Source organism: Macaca thibetana, chromosome 12 (genome assembly GCF_024542745.1).
Source record: "Macaca thibetana thibetana isolate TM-01 chromosome 12, ASM2454274v1, whole genome shotgun sequence".
NCBI lineage: Eukaryota > Metazoa > Chordata > Mammalia > Primates > Cercopithecidae > Macaca > Macaca thibetana.
The window spans coordinates 11742927-11759659 of NC_065589.1; the positions used below are offsets into that span (position 1 = coordinate 11742927).

Below are 16733 nucleotides of genomic sequence, written 5' to 3' on the forward strand. Positions count from 1 at the left end.
CTCCCTGCTGCTGTAAGGCTCCCCATCACCACAGCTCTCTGGGCAGCCCAGGCCTGACCCGGCCCCCATTAACCAGGCATTTCTGAGCGCTTAGAAAAATCAAGTTTTCTGTTTTAAAATAGAAAGAAAGGGTTTTACTTCCCAGACCAGCTAAAGCTGCCCCATTCCCCAAATTACATAGTGCTCCATCTGATTGCCGCAGCTACTGCTTCTATCTGCCTGAATCCAGAGAGGCCTGGAGACTCCCCCAGGATGGGTAAGCCCTACCCCCCACTTCCCACCGAAACTGCATGGTCAGGGCCTGGGCTGGGAGCCTGCAGATGGGCGCCCAGGCTCGCAGTGGCTGCTGTGCGCTGAAACCACAGCGGATGGGGCTGCCCAGGCTGGGACTGGGGCTGGGAGTGGCCTCCTCTTAGAAGCCTTCTCCTTTTCCCTACCTCTACCACAAAGCGGAGCCCTCCTGAAGCATCCAAGAAAATGAAGCTGGGGGAGTTCACCTGCATTGGGGTGCAGCTAGTGGTGAGGACGGGGACCAGAGACTCTCAGGGAGCACATGGAAGCTGTAGGTTTACAGCACTGGCTTCCAGTTAGTGGGAGCTGGTGTCGGGGACTTCCGGTCAGGAGCAGAGGGCAATGAGAGCATTGTTCTCTAGGAGGGGACAATGGGTCCCAACCTGGGAGACCCACCGCCCAAACACCCTACCCAGAGCCAAGACCAGATTCCTCTGTACTTGCTGCATCTCCAGTGTGACTCACAGGAAGAAGAGGAGAAAGGCTGAGGGGATTGGGGGGGTGAGGATACTAGACGAAGAGAGGGAGCAGAGACAGAGGAGGTGGCAGCGGCAGGTGCTTAAAGGACTTGTGGTGGGAGAAGTTTTCCACCTTCGTCTGGATGCTGTGTGTGCTCAGGATTGTCTAAGTGAGAGTGAATTCTTTTGAGCCGTGGGCTGTACAGAGACATGCTTCCAACTGTTGTGGGCTCCACTGAGAACTTCTTTAATGCTATCAACAACCATGTGAGATAGATATTATTATTTCCAGTTTATAGAGTTGGAAACTGAGACTTGGAGAGATTGAATAACTTGCTCATGCTTGCTGTGGCGGCTAGTATCCAAAGATGGCTGCAGACAACCTTGCCCTCCCTATACACACATGCCACTTCTCCCTTCAAGAGGTAGTGCTTATGTCCCCTCATCTTGAATCTAGGATGGGCTCACAACTTCTTTGGCCAATAGAATGTAGGGAAAGTGATGTTCTGGGACCTCACAGCCCAGGCATTAAGTAGGCTTGACAGCTTCTGCCTCCTCCCTTTTGGGACCCAGCCTCCACGTTGTGGGGAAGCCCAAGCCGGAAAGAGAAGAGGACTATTTGGAGGAGGGTTGAGGCTCTCAGCTGACAGTCCAGCTGAGCTCAGAACTGATAGGAAGCGATCGTTGAAGTAGATCTTCTTGCCTCCCTAAAGACAGCTCAGATAATGACACACACAGCACAGACACATCATCCCTGCTCAGCCCTTCCAAACTGTAAAATCTTGAGCACATAATGACTCTTTTTTTTTTTGAGACAGAGTCTCACACTGTTGCCCAGGCTGGAGTGTAGTGGCACGATCTTGGCTCACTGCAACCTCTGCCTCCTGGGTTCAAGCGATTCTCCTTCCTCAGCCTCCCAAGCAGCTGGGATTACAGGCACCCACCACCACGCCCGGCTAATTTTTTGTATTTTTAGTAGAGATGGGGTTTCACTATGTTGGCTAGACTGGTCTTGAACTCCTGACCTTGTGATTCGCCCACCTCGGCCTCCCAAAGTGCTGGGATTACATACATGAGCCACCGTGCCTGGCCGATTACTCTTTTAAGCAACAAGGTTTGGAGTATTTGTTATACAGAAATAGATAACCAAAACAATCATCCAGCCAGTCAATGGCAGAAATGGGATTCTACCCAGGTCTGGTAGTCCAGAGCCCACTGTCTTGCCACCAAGCCCCAGGGCTGCTCTCCTACCACTGACACGCAGGGTATCATCCAAAGCTCTGAGTCTTCACCCCAAGTTGAGGCTGCTCCACTTCCTTTCACGTCCTGCTCCCTGAACTCCTAGCTCAGCTGAGGGTTAGGGGGGTGCAGGTAGCCTCAGGGTCAGGCTCCCCATGGCAGCCCCTCCTCCGCTTAGAACCAGCTGCCTCAGATGCCCGCTGGGGGAGAGGACATTTCTAAGGAGAGAATGATCACAGAGTCCGGCGCACCTAAACCATCTGTCGACCTAATGAGGCTTTCCTATCCTTTTCCCTTTCCCCACATCTTCTCCTCCAAGTCTAGATAAAGACTCCACAAGTCCAGGGAAAAAGAAATCAGACGCTGGTGAGGTAGCGGGAATGGGGCGAGGGGTCCCTTTGTCCTCTATACCCCCGTCACTGGGGGTTAGCTCCAAGGAAGAGACTTGTCAGCCCCTCAGGGATCTGAGAAAAGAGGGGGATTGCGCCCATGAGTCAGACATTCCAAAATAAAAGATGTGCAAAGGAGGCGACCTCGAACCAACTGTGCGACTCTTGCCCATCCTCCACTCCTGGCTGCTAACTGAAGGCCGAATAGAGAGAACATATCTTTTTTTTCTTTTTTAGAGACAGAGTTTCACTCTGTCACCCAGGCTGGAGTGCAGTGGTGAGACCATGGCTCATTGCAGCCTCGACCTCCCAGGCTCAACCAGTAATGCCAAATAGCTGGGACTACAGGTACATATCACTATGCCCAGCTGATTTTTAAATTTTTTTGTAGAGACAAAAAATTTAAACAGCCCTTGTTTCCCAGGCTGTTCTTGAACTCCTGGCTCACCCCTGTGCCCAGCCCGAGAGAACATTTCTAAGGAGAGAATGATCACAGAGTCCGGGACACCACCCCTCTGCCTTATGCCTAGTGAGAGGGGCTTCACTGAGACTGCTGGGAGACCCGGACATGGGGCCTGGGAATAATTTGGAAGGGGGCCCTGTGGACTGGGTGAGGGCCAAGTGCCTGGGGAAGCAAGTAGTGAGAGGTTGTGGCCGGAGCTGCCTGCTTGTTGCTTGGAGCACAAGACAAGAAGAGGTGCGTGCCAGCAAATGGCCCGTTCTGCTGGATTCTGTAGCATCAAAGGGTGTGTGAATGTTTCAGAAGCTGGTCTGAGTTACTTAGATCCAGTTCAAGAAAATGAAGCTGAGGGAGAGTTCGCCTGCATTGAGATGCAGCTAGCAGTGAGGACGGGGACCAGAGACTCTCATGGAGCATCCACCTGAGGGAGGGTGAACTGGTGCCAAGTGATGCTAGTGCTACAGTTTGGATCAATGTTGGAGGTGGAGCCTAATGGGAGGTGTTCTGGTCAGAGGTTGGATCCCTCATGAATAGATTAATGCCCTCCTACAGAGGCGAGTGAGTTTCACTCCATTGGTTCCCACGAGAGCTGGTTGTTAAAAAGAGCCCGTGCCTCCCGTGTCACTCTTGCTTCCTCTCTCTCTCCACGTGATCTCTGCATGCGATCTCAGCATGTGATCTCACGCCAGCTCTGTTCGCCTTTCTGCCACGAGTGGAAGCAGCCCGAGGCTTTCACCAGATGCCCAGTCTTCCAGCCAGCAGAATTGTGAGCCTTTTCTTTATAAATTCCCCAGCCTCAGGTGTTCCTTTACAGCAACACACACTGACTAAGACAACTAGTGACCTCTCCAGCTCCGATGCCCAACGCCAAGCTCTCACCCTACTGTCCCAAACTTGGAGGCACCGAGGAGCCTAGTGAAGGGGAGGAAAGGCAGGGGCATGGAGGAAAAACCCGCCAAGTTCTCCATGCGCCTTGTAGGCTTCTCATGTGGGCAGGTCTGGGATGGGGCATGGGAGCAGTTTTAACTTCAAATGCCATCTGGAGTCTCAACTGTTTTGATAGTTAGATGTTGTAATTACTGAAATTGGATCTGTGTGACTAAAAGTTACCCAAGGGATTTTTATTATCTTGGATGGACCAAGAAAAACCAAGAAACCTACCTTCAATTTCATCCAAGGTCAGAGGAAAACCCACCTGCCAAACAAGTTTGAAGAGGTATTGGGGAGAAATTGTTTCCTGATCACACCCTACGAGGCTCCCTTGTTCAATAAAACTGTGACACAAATACTGGGAACAATTCTGGTGAATTTAGGAAGAAAGGAATTGATTGACGGGACACTGGGTGGCTCGGAGTCACTGGGTGGGCTGGAGAAAGCACTTCAGCAATTGGGAGACCACAAAGGGAACTGCAGGCTCCAGAATGTGGAGAGGATACCACCACCTCCCTGATGCCCACAGGACCCTGTGTTGCTGTTGTCCCCTCTACCAGGATGCATTTTTCACTGCCCCTCTTCCTGAGTCACTTGTCCCTATGGCATGGTCTGGGTGTGATATGGTTTGGCTCTCTGTCACCACCCAAATCTCATCTCGAATTGTAATCCCCACATCAAGGGAGGAACCTGGTGGGAGGTGATTGGATCAGAGGAGGAGTTTCCCCTATGAATTCTCACTCATGAGTTCTCAGTTCTCACAAGATCTGGTTGTTTGATAAGTGTCTGGCACTTCCCCGCCATGCTCTGTCTCTTGCCACCATGTAAGACTAATGCGTGCCTTGCTTCCCCTTCGCCTTTGGCCATGATGGTAAGTTTCCGGAGGCCTCCCCAGCCACATGGAACCACGAGTCAATTAAACCTCTTTCCTTTATAAACTACCCAGTCTCAGCTAGAATCTTTATTGCAGTTTGAAAATGGACTAATACAGAGAGGAAACATCTGATTGACTGAGCCTGGTCACATGCTTGACTCCAGCCCCAAGGGCCACTGGGAAAGCCAGATTCAGCGTAACAATAGGGATACATCCTGAGAAACGCATTGTCAGGCAGTTTCATTGTGTGAACATTGTAGTGTGCACTTACACAAACCTGCATGGCGTAGCCTACTGCACACCTGGGCTATACGGGTTAGCCTGTTGCTTCTAGGCCGCAAGCCTGTGCAGCATGTTTCTGTACTGAATACTGTAGGCAATCACAACACAATGATGAGTAATTGTGTATGTAAACATAGAAAAATACAGTTCAAAATACGGTAGGAAAAATAAAAGTATGGTCCACCTGTATAAGGCGCTTACCATGAATGGAGCTTGCAGGACTGGAGGTTGCTCTGGGTGAGTCAGTGAATAGATAGTGAGTGAACAGGAAGGCCTGGGACATTAGCGACCACTTCTATAGACTTTATAAACACTGTACATTTAGGCTACACCACATTTATGAAAAATTTGTTCTTTCCTCAATAATAACGTAACCTTAGCTTACTGTACTTTTTTTTTTTACTTTATAAACTTTTCAATTTTTAAAAACCTTTGGACTTTTTTATAATAATACTTAGCATAAAACACCAACACACAGAGCTGCACAAAGCATTTTCTTTGTACCTTTATTCTATAAGCTTTTATTCTTTTTTTTTTCTCTAAGGCAGAGTCTCCTTCTTGTCACCCAAGCTGGAGTGCAATGGTGTGATCTTGGCTCACTTCAACCTCCGCCTGCTGGGTTCAAGTCATTCTCCTACCTCAGCCTCCCAAGTAGCTGGGACTACAGGCACGCGCCACCACGCCCATTTACTTTTTGTGTTTTTAGTAGAGACAGGGTTTCACCATGTTGGCCAGGCTGGGCTCGAACTTCTGACCTCAGGCCATCCGCCCGCCTCGGCCTTCCAAAGTGCTGGGATTACACCATGCCCAGCCCCCCTTTTTTTCTATTTAAATTTTTTTTTTTAACTTTTGAACTTTTGAGTTAAAAACTAGACACTAACACACACATGAGCCTAGGCCTACACAGGGTCAGGGCCATCAGTGTCACCATCTCCACTTCCACATCTGTCCCACTGCAAGGTCTTCAGAGGCAACGCATGCATGGAGCTGTCACCTCCTATGATGACAATGCCTTCTTCTGGAAACCTCCTGAAGGACCTGCTGAGTCTATTTACAGTTAACTTTTTTTTTTAATAACTAAAAAGAGTACACTCTTACTAACAATTAAAAACACACGTGTAATAAATATGTAAACCAGCAACATAGTTGTTTATTATTATTATCAAGTATGAAGTACTACACATAATTGTATGGGCTGTACTTTTATATGACTGGCGGTGCGGTAGGTTTGTTTACAGCAGCATTGCTACAAACACATGAGTGATGTACTCCAACCTTACAATGGCTGCGACGTCACTAGGCAATAGGAAGTTTTCAGCTCCATTGTAATTTTATGGGACCACTGTGGTATGTGCCGTCATTGTTGCCTGAAACGTTGTTATGTGATGCGTGGCCGCATAGTAGTAGGTGGCTGGTGTCTCCCATCAAAACTGTTTTGGAGGGGCAAATCCCAAATACAGGAACATGATTCAGATGATGGCCCCCGGGGGGGAAATGGAGGGCAAAAATTAATATCTTTGAAAAGGGCAAACTGAAGTAATGACCAAGTTTACCCAGAAATTATCCAGATTACACATTCTGCCCACGAGACCAAAGGAAGATTTGAAAACTAGATTATTACACAAAACACACTATTATACAAAAATAAAGATACCAATAAAGATACTTTGGACACCTGAGTTTGTGGCTATGAAATTCATACTCACCCCAGAGATAACGCAAGAAATGAACAGAAGTAATCAATGAAAAGCTGCTGGCATCCTGCTTGAACACTGTGGGCACTCGCTCAGTAAGCTGGGACAAGGGTGCTGACTAAAATCCCTCCCCTCCCCTCCGTCCCCTCCCTCCCCTCCCTGACCTCCCCACCTCCCCCTGCCTCCTACCCCGGACCTCCCACCCCATTACCTCACTGCTGCCAGCCTTCCCCTTCCCATCAGTCCTCCGTTAGGCGTTAGGCTTAGGCGCAGAGCCCTAGCTCCTGCAGGGCCAGGCCAGACGTGGCTTCCAGTGACAGAGCCCTTTGTCTCACAGGTGGGAGGCTGACGAGTGACCTTCATTGGCTCCCACATCTCTGCCTCCGTGTTCTGGCAGCTGGAGTGGGCGCAGCATGCAACAAGGATACAGAGATGCCACGGTGGGCCACTATGACTGGCGACCCTTCTAGGACTGCACCCCCGTCAATCCTTGCTGCCCCAGGCCCTAGACTCAAAGTCTCCCTTCCAGTCCCCGCAGGGAACAGGCCCCAGGAGGATCGCAGGCTGCTCCCCTGTGCCTGCTGGCCCTCAGAGGGCGAATTTCCCTTTCCTGTTGTATTTTGCCCACTCTCTGACATTCCTCCTCCCCACTTTCAAAGCTCAAATGATTTCCCAGGAAGCCCGCACTAGTCACTCTGATCTCTCCCTCCTCTGAACCCTGTGCTGCCAGGTCACATGCAAAACACGTGTCATTAAAGCTGGAAAAGACCTTCAGAATGACTTTGTCCGAACTCCCCATTTTACAGAAGGGCAAATTGGAGCCCAGAGACGGTGGTAGCCCACCACAGCTGTACAGCTGCACCAGGGGACAATGGCAGAGTCCAGATCCCCTGGGCCTCTGGACACAGGACCCCCTCCTTACTTCGGGGACACTGCATGTACTGCCTTGGGTGGTCTGCTGTGCCTCCCCATGAGGGCACGTCCCATGGAAATGGGCTCTTTTCTTTCCCAGGCAGAGCGCTGGAGGTACCCAGGGCCCCACACCCGACATGGCCAGGAAGGGCAGTAGCCAGTCCATCATCATTCCCGAAGCAGTTATCGGAGCTCTGAGGTCCCTGATAAGTAAGACTCCAGCACCAGTGGGTGGTAACTCCTTCAGGCAGAAGGCTGAGCATGGTTTCCATGGAGACCGCCCAGGCTCTGGTTTCCAAGACAACACTTGCACGAGGTTACAGAGCTTCCTATTTATGTCAACTTAACATTTCCAACTGCTCTATTCTTCTGGCCAAACCTGGGCCTAATGCAAGGCCTCCTTTCTAGGATGGGTGACAGTCCTCAAGGGCTGGAGGGAAGCAGTTGAGACTGTGCAGTTAGGTGAAAGTGAGACATGGCAGCCAGCAGGGCCTCCTCCAGCCCAGGGGCAGGTGTACAGGGACCAAGACATGCTCATGCTCATGAATTATAAAAAGGTGTGGAAAGAGACATAGTCCTACAGCTTCCTGCCATCCCTGCTCTCCAGAGGGAACTGGTGTTACAAGGCTTTGAGTGCGCTTCCGGAAATAGGATATGCACATCCATAGCGCTATCACTTAAAAAATTCACAAACGGGATAGAGATAAATATATACTCTTGCTCTTGCCACCTGCTTTACCCTAATTATAGATTTCAGAGAACTTTACACATCAGCACAAACAGATCTACCTCATTCTTTGTAATGGCAACAAAATACTGTACTTTTTAAAAAAACCAAGTCTCCAACTAAAGGGCATTTGTCTTTAGTTTCTTGCTATTATAACAATAAATATGCCTGTACATATACTTTTGCATATCCTATGGAGTGCATCCATAGGATGCATTCATAGCAGTGAAACTTCTGGGTCAAAGACATTGCATTTTAAAATTTGATACTGTGAAACTAATTTACTCCCATTATAGGCTGATGTTACAGAAAACATTTATCTAAAATTCCTAAACAAAATGTTAGCAAATGGAATCCAGTAGTATAGACATAAGAAAATACCTCGTGACTAAATCAGTTAGTAATATTCGCCACATTAACAGATACGCAAACATATGAATAGATGCAGAAAAAACATTTGATAAAACAACTTAACATCAATCCTTGATTAACAATAAAAACACTTTGAAAACTAAGAATAGAGAACTTCTTAAATCTCAAAGAGTATTCTTCTAATATTTACAGCTAAACTATATTCAAGGTGAATTTCCTTTTAAATCAAGAACAAAACAAGATTTGTGGCTATTACCATGGTGCCAGAGCTCCTACCCAGTAAGATAGGACAAGAAAAATAAATAAAAGTTTTAATTACTTGAATGGAAGAAACAAAATTTACTCATAATCAATTACCAGAATTGCTTGTATAGAAAGCACAAGGCTGGGCACCATAACTCCCGCTTGTAGTCCCAGCATTTTGGGAGGCCAAGGCAGGCAGATCACTTGAGGTCAGGAGTTCGAGACCAGCCTGGCCAACATGGTGAAACCCTGTCTGTACTGAAAATACAAAAATTAGCCAGGGTGTAGTGGTGCGGGCCTGTAATTCCAGTTACTCAGGAGGCTGAGGCAGGAGAATCACTTGAACCCGAGAGGCGGAGGTTGCAGTGAGCCTAGATTATACCATTGTACTCCAGCCTGGGCGATAGAGCGAGACTCAGTCTTAAAAAAAAAAAAAAAATTCCTCAGAGAACTCTGTGGAATAAGAAAGACAGTCTGGCAAATTTGCTGGATCAATACTCAAAAATAAACTATACTTCTACACATTGGCAAAAAAGGTATAATTATTAAATATTATAACAACACATATAAGGGACATGGGAAGCAACGTAATGAAAGATTTGTAAGACCTCTACTGAGGAAAGTATAAAACTATGTTGGAAGACATTAACGATGCAGATTTTAAAAACACCATGTTCATGGGTGAGAGCACTCAATATCCTGATTTCAGTTCTCCCCAAGTGGATCTATAGATTTCATATAAGTTCAATTAAGAACCTCAACAGAATTTTCCATGAAACTTGGCAGTTGTTTCTAAAATGCATATGAAGTACCAAGAATAGGCATGGTACTGCTGGAGAGAATCAAGGTAGGAAACTTTTAGTACCAGGTAGCAAGACTTACTTTAAGTGTGGTTATGGTCCAAAGGATAGACCTGATGAACAAAGTAGAAAGCCCAGAAGTAGACCTTACGCATAGAGAAACTTGATCCTTGCAGACATATACTGTAGCTCAGTGGGGAAAGAAAAACAAAGACAGAAAAAATGGTTATTCCTACCTCACACCATACCAGGGATTAAACTCCTGGGGATTCATAAATGTAAAATACAAAACTCTAAAATGAATAGAAGAAATTGTAGAATAATGCCTCTTCAACCTTGGGATAGGAAAGATTTCTGAAATGATATGCAAAAGGCCCTAAGCATAAGGAAAAAGATGAATAAATTTGACTACATTAAAATCAATAATTTCTGTTCATCAAAGTGACCACAAAGAAAGTGAGAAAGCTATGTACATGTGATGCTGTTTGTGAAAAAACAAAAAAACAAAATGAAACAAACAAAAAAAAAACATGAGAAAGCAAGTCACGAACTTGGGTAAGATACTTACCACCCATCCATGAAAATATGTAAAATATAAAATGTATAAATATATAAATAACTCCTACAAATTTGTAAGAAAACAAAGCAACCAATAGAAAAATAGGCCAAAGAAAGCAAATAGGCATTGTATAGCAAAGGAAATTTGAGGGTTCAATAAACATGTGAAACCAGGCCCACTTTTCTAGCAATCAAGGAGACAAAACTAAAACCATAATGAAATACCATTTTATTTCCAATCCATTGGCAAAAAACGTATTGCTAACATTAAGTGTTGACAAGGATGTGGAATGAGCAGAATGTCTATGCAGTGCTGCTGGGAGTGTAAATTGGTTCAACTTCTTACAAAAAACAATCTGCTAGAATTTTGTGAGTTGAATATTTGCATACTGTGTGACCCAGTGCTCAGGTGCCCCAGGAAGAAATGTTCATGAAAGCACTGTGATTGTAAAAAAAAAAAAAATCAGAAAAAAATCCCAAGAGCCATGGTTAGTCATTGTTTCATAGGTAATTAAGCTGTATATTCACATAATGAACAAATATACAGCAGTAAAAATGAATTAAATATTACTATAGGTTTCAACATGGACAAGCCTTAAAAGGTTTGGAGGGTGGGGAAGCAAGTCAGAGAATAGTATTTGTATTTTGTTACCACTTTCATAGGGTTCAGATGCAAGCAAAACTTCCTTAGGGGTTCTTTGATATGTGGTACAATTAGAAAGCAGAACAAAGAAATCCAAGATAGGAATTACCTGGATTGGCTAATTAGTAGAGCTTAAGATTGGCTAATTTATGGAAAATTGACATATTTTCAAGATTGTCTTTGGTTCTAAGAATAGGTGTGTCTTTGCACTAATTCAGGCATTTAATGTCCCCCACAAAATACAGAGGGGAGAGGGATGGAAGGGAGTGCTGGGATGATGCCTGAGTTTCCAGCAGTTCCTAGCATCCCTGAGCATGCAAGCCTGTCCCCATCTACAGGCGGTCTTTCCCTCCCCTTGAATCTGAACTGGTTTTGTGACTTGCTTTGACCAAGAGAATGCAATGAAGTAACATTCTGGGATTTGTGGTGCCAGGTCTTAAAGGACGGTCAGCCTCTGCTTCCCCTCTTTTGGAGCTCAACTGACAAGCTGTAAGGAGGGCTAGGCTAGACCATTAATGATTAGAGGCCACGTGGAGAGAGGCCCTCGGAGGGTGAGAGGCCATCTTGGTTGCTCGGGCCGCAGCTGAGCGCCCAGATGAACATAAAGCAGCAGGCACAGTTATCCCATGGGGACCCCTCCATCATCCAGCTGAACTCAGGCAACTCACAGACTCGGGAAAACTAAGAAACCACTGTGTCAGGCCACTAAGTTTTGGGGTGGTTTGTTATGCAACAGGAAGAGGAGAAGAGCATGCAGAGACTCTCAGTGGTATTTGGTAGTCTTTTGTTTCATAAGTTGGCTGGTGGGTTTCCAGAGATACATTGATTAATACATTTTATAACTTACACACTGACTTACATGTAGTGTTTTGTATATAATAAATACAAATGAAAAAAAACACTGTGCCGGGCATAGTGGCTCACACCTATAATCCCAGCACTTTGGGAGGCCAAGGTGAGAGAATTACCTGAGGTTGGGAGTTTGAGACCAGCCTGATCAACATGGAGAAACACCGTCTCTACTAAAAATGCAAAAATTAGCTGGGCATGGTGGCGCATGTCTGCAGTCCCAGTTGCTTGGGAGGCTGAGGTGGGAGAATCACTTGAACCTGGGAGGCAGAGGTTGCAGTGAGCCAAGATTGCACCACTGCACTCCAGCCTGGGTGACAAGAGCGAAACTCCGTCTCCAAAAAAAAAAAAAAGTGCTTCACAAACACCCAACCCTAACTTGACTTGTAAAAACGTATCTCTTGGGCGGGCGCGTGGTGGCTCATGCCTGTAATCCCAGCACTTTGGGAGGCTGAGGCAGCTGGATCACCTGAGGTCAGGAGTTTGAGAATGGCCTGGGCAACATGGCAAAACCCCGTCTCTACCGAAAATACAAAAATTAGCTGGTGTGGTGGCATGCGCCTGTCGTCCCAGCTACTCGGGAGGCTGAGGCACAAGAATCACTTGAACCCAGGAAGTGGAGGATGCAGTGAGCTGAGATGGCACCGCTGCACTCCAGCCTGGGTGACAAAGCGAGATTCCGTCTCAAAAAAAAAAAAAAAAAGTATCTCCCTAGTTTTGGTTTGCAGAACTGTTTATATTATTTGTTCATTTATCTATTGGGTTGTTCATTTTTCATAACGGTTTATGAGAACTTCGCATATTAAAAAAAATAGCCCTTTTGTGCCCTGTGTTTGGAAAGACATTTCCATGTTCACTGCTTATAAACCTCTTGGCTTTGTGGTATACTCTGCTGTATATCAATTCTAACTTTTCATAGACCAATTTTTACCTGGTAGATATCATGCTTAGAAAGGCCGTTCCTCCTCCAAGATTATCTTTTAAATAATCTCTTCAAGTACTTTCATAGTTTCATTTCACAATTAAAATCTCTGATCCATCCAGCATTAATCTTGTTCTACGGAAGTAGAATCCAGATTTTTTGTCAAAATGGCTATCCTGCTATTCCATTAAAAATAACCCACGTGGGCCAGGCACAATGGCTCACACCTGTAATCCCAGCACTCTGGGAGGCTGAGGCGGGCGGGTCATCTGAGGTCAGGAGTTTGAGACCAGCCTGGCCAACATGGGGAAACTTCGTCTCTACTAAAAATATAAAAATTAGCCAGGTGTGGTGATGCACGCCTGTAATCCCAGCTGCTTGGGAGGCTGAGGCAGGAGAATTGCTTGAATCTGGGAGGGGGAGGTTGCAGTGAGCCAAGATTGCCTTACTGTACTCCAGCCTGGGTGACAGGAGCAAGACTCCATCTCAAAATAACAACAACAACAAAAAAAGCAAACCCACATCTTCCACTAACTGGAAATGCTGCCATAATCGTATATTAAATTTTCATGTAATTTAAGTCAATGTCTGGGCCCTCTATTGGGTTGCACTGGGCTCTGCCTTTGCTACACCAAACTCCTTAATTATTGTGGTGTATAATGCTTTATATCTGGAGGGCTGTTCTTTACCCTTTACAGGACCTACCTGACGATTCTCTGTTTACTTTCCTCAAAAGAATTTATTGCGTCAAGTTAACAAATAAATCCAGTTGGCATTTTAATTGTGATTGCATTGCATTTCAATCAGCAAATATAAAAAAAAACCTGATGTCTTTGCATGATTGCCTTGGGATCTGGGAACAAGGTGTGTCTGCACTAATTTGAGTATTTTATGGCCCTCACTGGATACTGAGGCTTAACAGCACCAAGCGGGTGGGTACCCATACTGGTCCCCAGGGCAGGGTACAGTTCCCACCTCTGGGGTCCGCTTAGCCATGGCTCTGGCCAGCTCTGCTGCTGCTTCCAGAATTCTCTGGAGAATGTGACCCTGTGATTATCACACAAAATCTCACTTCAGATCCCCCGATGGTTACAAATTGTCCAGACATGGTGGAGAATAGGACACCGCCCTTGTGCTTAAGGACATGCAATAATGATGTCATCTGCCAGGTAGAACATTACAGGGTGGTTTACAGGCACATAAAGCAGCATGACCTTGGGCGAGTCAGTAAGCTCTCCCAGCCCTGTTCCCCTCCTCACCCAGAAAGTGTGAACTCTACCTGGCTCAGAGAGCGGTCGTGGGGATCCAGGGTGCTACGAAGGGAGATATCCCACACTCCTTGGCTGACTCCAGGATGTCCAGCTCTTTAGGGGCCAGATGTCAAGGTCTGCAGCGTTCTCCCTGCCTGCTGCCCCCGAGGTCCAGCTCCTCGACTCTGCCCGGAGCACCCCTCCTACACCCATCTCCCCTCCAGCCACACTCAAGTCAAGGTCAGAAGTAAAAGATTTTTATTGTTCTACAGACACTTCTGAAAAGAGATCTAATTGAGAAAATATACAAAGCATTTAAGAGTTTCATCCCCAGAGACTGACTGGAGGTATTACAGCCCTCCTCTCCAAGGCTCAGGGCTGAGAACGGTTAGCATATCGAATGATCAGTAAAAACATGCAAAAGTGAGAAGAAAAGGGAAAAAGGTGCATTCCCCTAAGCTGAGGGGGATGGAATTTCAGAACAGAGGAGGCAGGGTGGACAAGTACCAGGTGGCTCTCCCTTTCCCTCGTGTTATCTTTCAAAACAGTTCCGAGCTTGGAGAAAGCAACGAGCTCCACCTACTCAGCAGAACCCACGGCTCGTTGCCCGTGGACATGACTGAGCAGTGACCTTGCCTGCCCCGTTCCTCAGCAGCCCATCCCACTGCCTTGGCTGCGGGGACCCTGCTTGTGCTCCTGGGGCGCAGGACTGGGGGTCCTAGCTCCTTGCTTCTTTGGTTCCACTCAGAGAACAATTGTGCTTGACAGACTCATCCCCACTCCCCAAACTCCAGGCTCCTGCTGGTGGGCTGAAGGCACTGACAGGAGTCCCCGGGACACCCCCAGGCAGTCACCTTCCCTTGTGCTCTGGTGGGTCCATCCCTGGGCACGTGGTCCCATCCTCAGCTCAAGCCCCAGGTCTAGGAATAGCGACAGTGAAGAAAGTGTACCCTCCAAGGAAAAAGCTTTTGGGGACCTTTCTAATTGTGCAGATATTTCTGAAGCCCATGCCGCACCCCCTAGCCCTATCCCCTTGCCCAGGGCCTCACATGCGCAGCTTCCCCCAACTGGTCCTTCCCCTTGGGCTGTCAGTGCAACTGTGGGCCCAGGCTTTGGCAGGCCCAGCTTCAAGACAGTGGGACACAGAAACATTTTGTGGCATCCCCTCTCCCTCCGCCACACCCAGGAGGTCAGCAGAGATGGGGGCCCCCCAGAGAGATCACGGCTCTGGTACAGGGAGGCAGGCGGGGTTGCAGACGAATGGAGAGACATGTCACCTCTACGGAAACGCGTCCAAAGTACAAGCTAAGCAGGGGGAAGGAGGAGGGCCAGAGAGTGGCCGGAAATAAGAAAAGAGGAAGACGGCAGGGGGTTCTGGGTGAGGGGGGCCTCACACCACCCCACAGATGAGCGTCTCCACCACGAAGGTGTTCTCGAAGTGGCGGATGGCGTTGCAGTTCTTGGCCCCTCGCTTGTTGATCCCTGGGAGGAAACAGAAAACCCCAGTGAGGCCTACATCCTGGCTGAGTCAGAAAGACCACCAGCCTCAGCCTGAGCCACAGGAGGGCCAGGAAGTGACACCCGGCGCAGATTCACCCAGAGAGCACAGTGACAAATGGGGAGAGCTCGAGAGCTGGAGTCAGCCTGCCCACGTCTGCCACCTCCCTGCTGTGTGACCTCCGGGGTGTTAACCTCTCTGTACCTGTTTCCTCATCTTTAAAATGGGCAGCAAAAATAATAATGCGGATGAGAATGACTTACACTCTTAAGAGGTCATAAAGAAGGCCGGGCGCAGTGGCTCACGCCTGTAATCCCAGCACTTTGGGAGGCTGAGACAGGTGGATCACCTGAGGTCGGGAGTTCGAGACCAGCCTGACCAACATGGAGAAACCCCATCTCTGCTAAAAATACACAATTAGCTGGGCCTGGTGGCACATGCCTATAATCCCAGCTACTAGGGAGGCTGAGGCAGGAGAATTGCTTGAACCTGGGAGGCGGAGGTTGCGGTGAGCCGAGATCGTGCCATTGCACTCCAGCCTGGGCAACAAGAGTGAAATTCCGCCTCAAAAAAAAAAAAAAAAAAAAAAAGAGGTCATAAAGGGCACACAGCATTGCCCGGCGCACGGAAGTTCTCTGCTAACGCTAGCTGTTATTGCTGCTGCTATCTCAGCTGTCTGACAGCTGGGCTAGGCACTGTCTGAAGATAACTACGGTCTGGGGCGCGGGACAGGGGCTACAGTGGGTGAAGCCAGCCACTCACGCCTCCGCGTTGCCCGGCGCCGGAGCCGGTAGGTGTCTTTCCCATTGCACAGGTGGTAGATGAAGGACCCCAGGGCCTCCTTGTCACTGACGTGCTCTGTGACCACCATCTCCTCCTGGATGATGTACGTCTGTGGGAGGTAGGTCCCTCTCTGCAAAACGAGGTGGCCGCCGCAGTGAGTCAGTCCCTCAGGCTTTCCTCCAACCCCTCACCCAAAATGTCAGCCCACCTTCCTCCTCCAGAGGCCCCTGGGCTGGCCCTTCTGATGTCCCCAGGCACTTCCCGCCTTGTGCCTGGTGCCTGCGCCTGTGCTGCCAGGAGCCATGGCGTGTGCACGAGTCTGTACCCAGGGTACAACCTTGAACACTAAGGAAGCCGGTCTCAGGGCGTTGACTCTGGAGATGTGGAAGCAGGGGGATAGCAGAGGCGAGACCAATCTGGGTACAGGGCCCAGGTGACAGCAACGTCTCTTGCTTCCCCAACCCCTGACACAGGAACTTCCTGCACCTCAGACCTAGCCTCCATGAGACAGGGGGCAAGGGAGGGACAGGACGCTGCAGACACCCCCCCAACCCCCTGC

At 48.0% G+C, this 16733-nt stretch overlaps 1 protein-coding gene and 1 pseudogene across 3 annotated transcripts in view; both read right to left on the bottom strand.

Moving 5' to 3' along the window:
- Positions 1–14134: 14134 nt before the first annotated feature.
- LOC126932397 (uncharacterized) lies at positions 14135–15165 on the bottom strand (annotated as a pseudogene). The gene has a single exon (XR_007718168.1). The product of XR_007718168.1 is annotated as an uncharacterized LOC126932397 (transcript).
- ITM2C (integral membrane protein 2C) overlaps positions 14135–16733 on the bottom strand; it is a 350051-nt gene continuing 347452 nt past the window's right edge. For both annotated transcript variants that reach the window (XM_050751146.1, XM_050751147.1), the window contains 2 exons: positions 16154–16304; positions 14135–15375 (listed from right to left, as the gene is read on the bottom strand). In XM_050751146.1, coding sequence (XP_050607103.1) covers positions 15284–15375; positions 16154–16304 — 243 coding nt within the window. In that variant the 3' untranslated portion in view covers positions 14135–15283. The remainder of the gene's footprint in view (positions 15376–16153; positions 16305–16733) is intronic.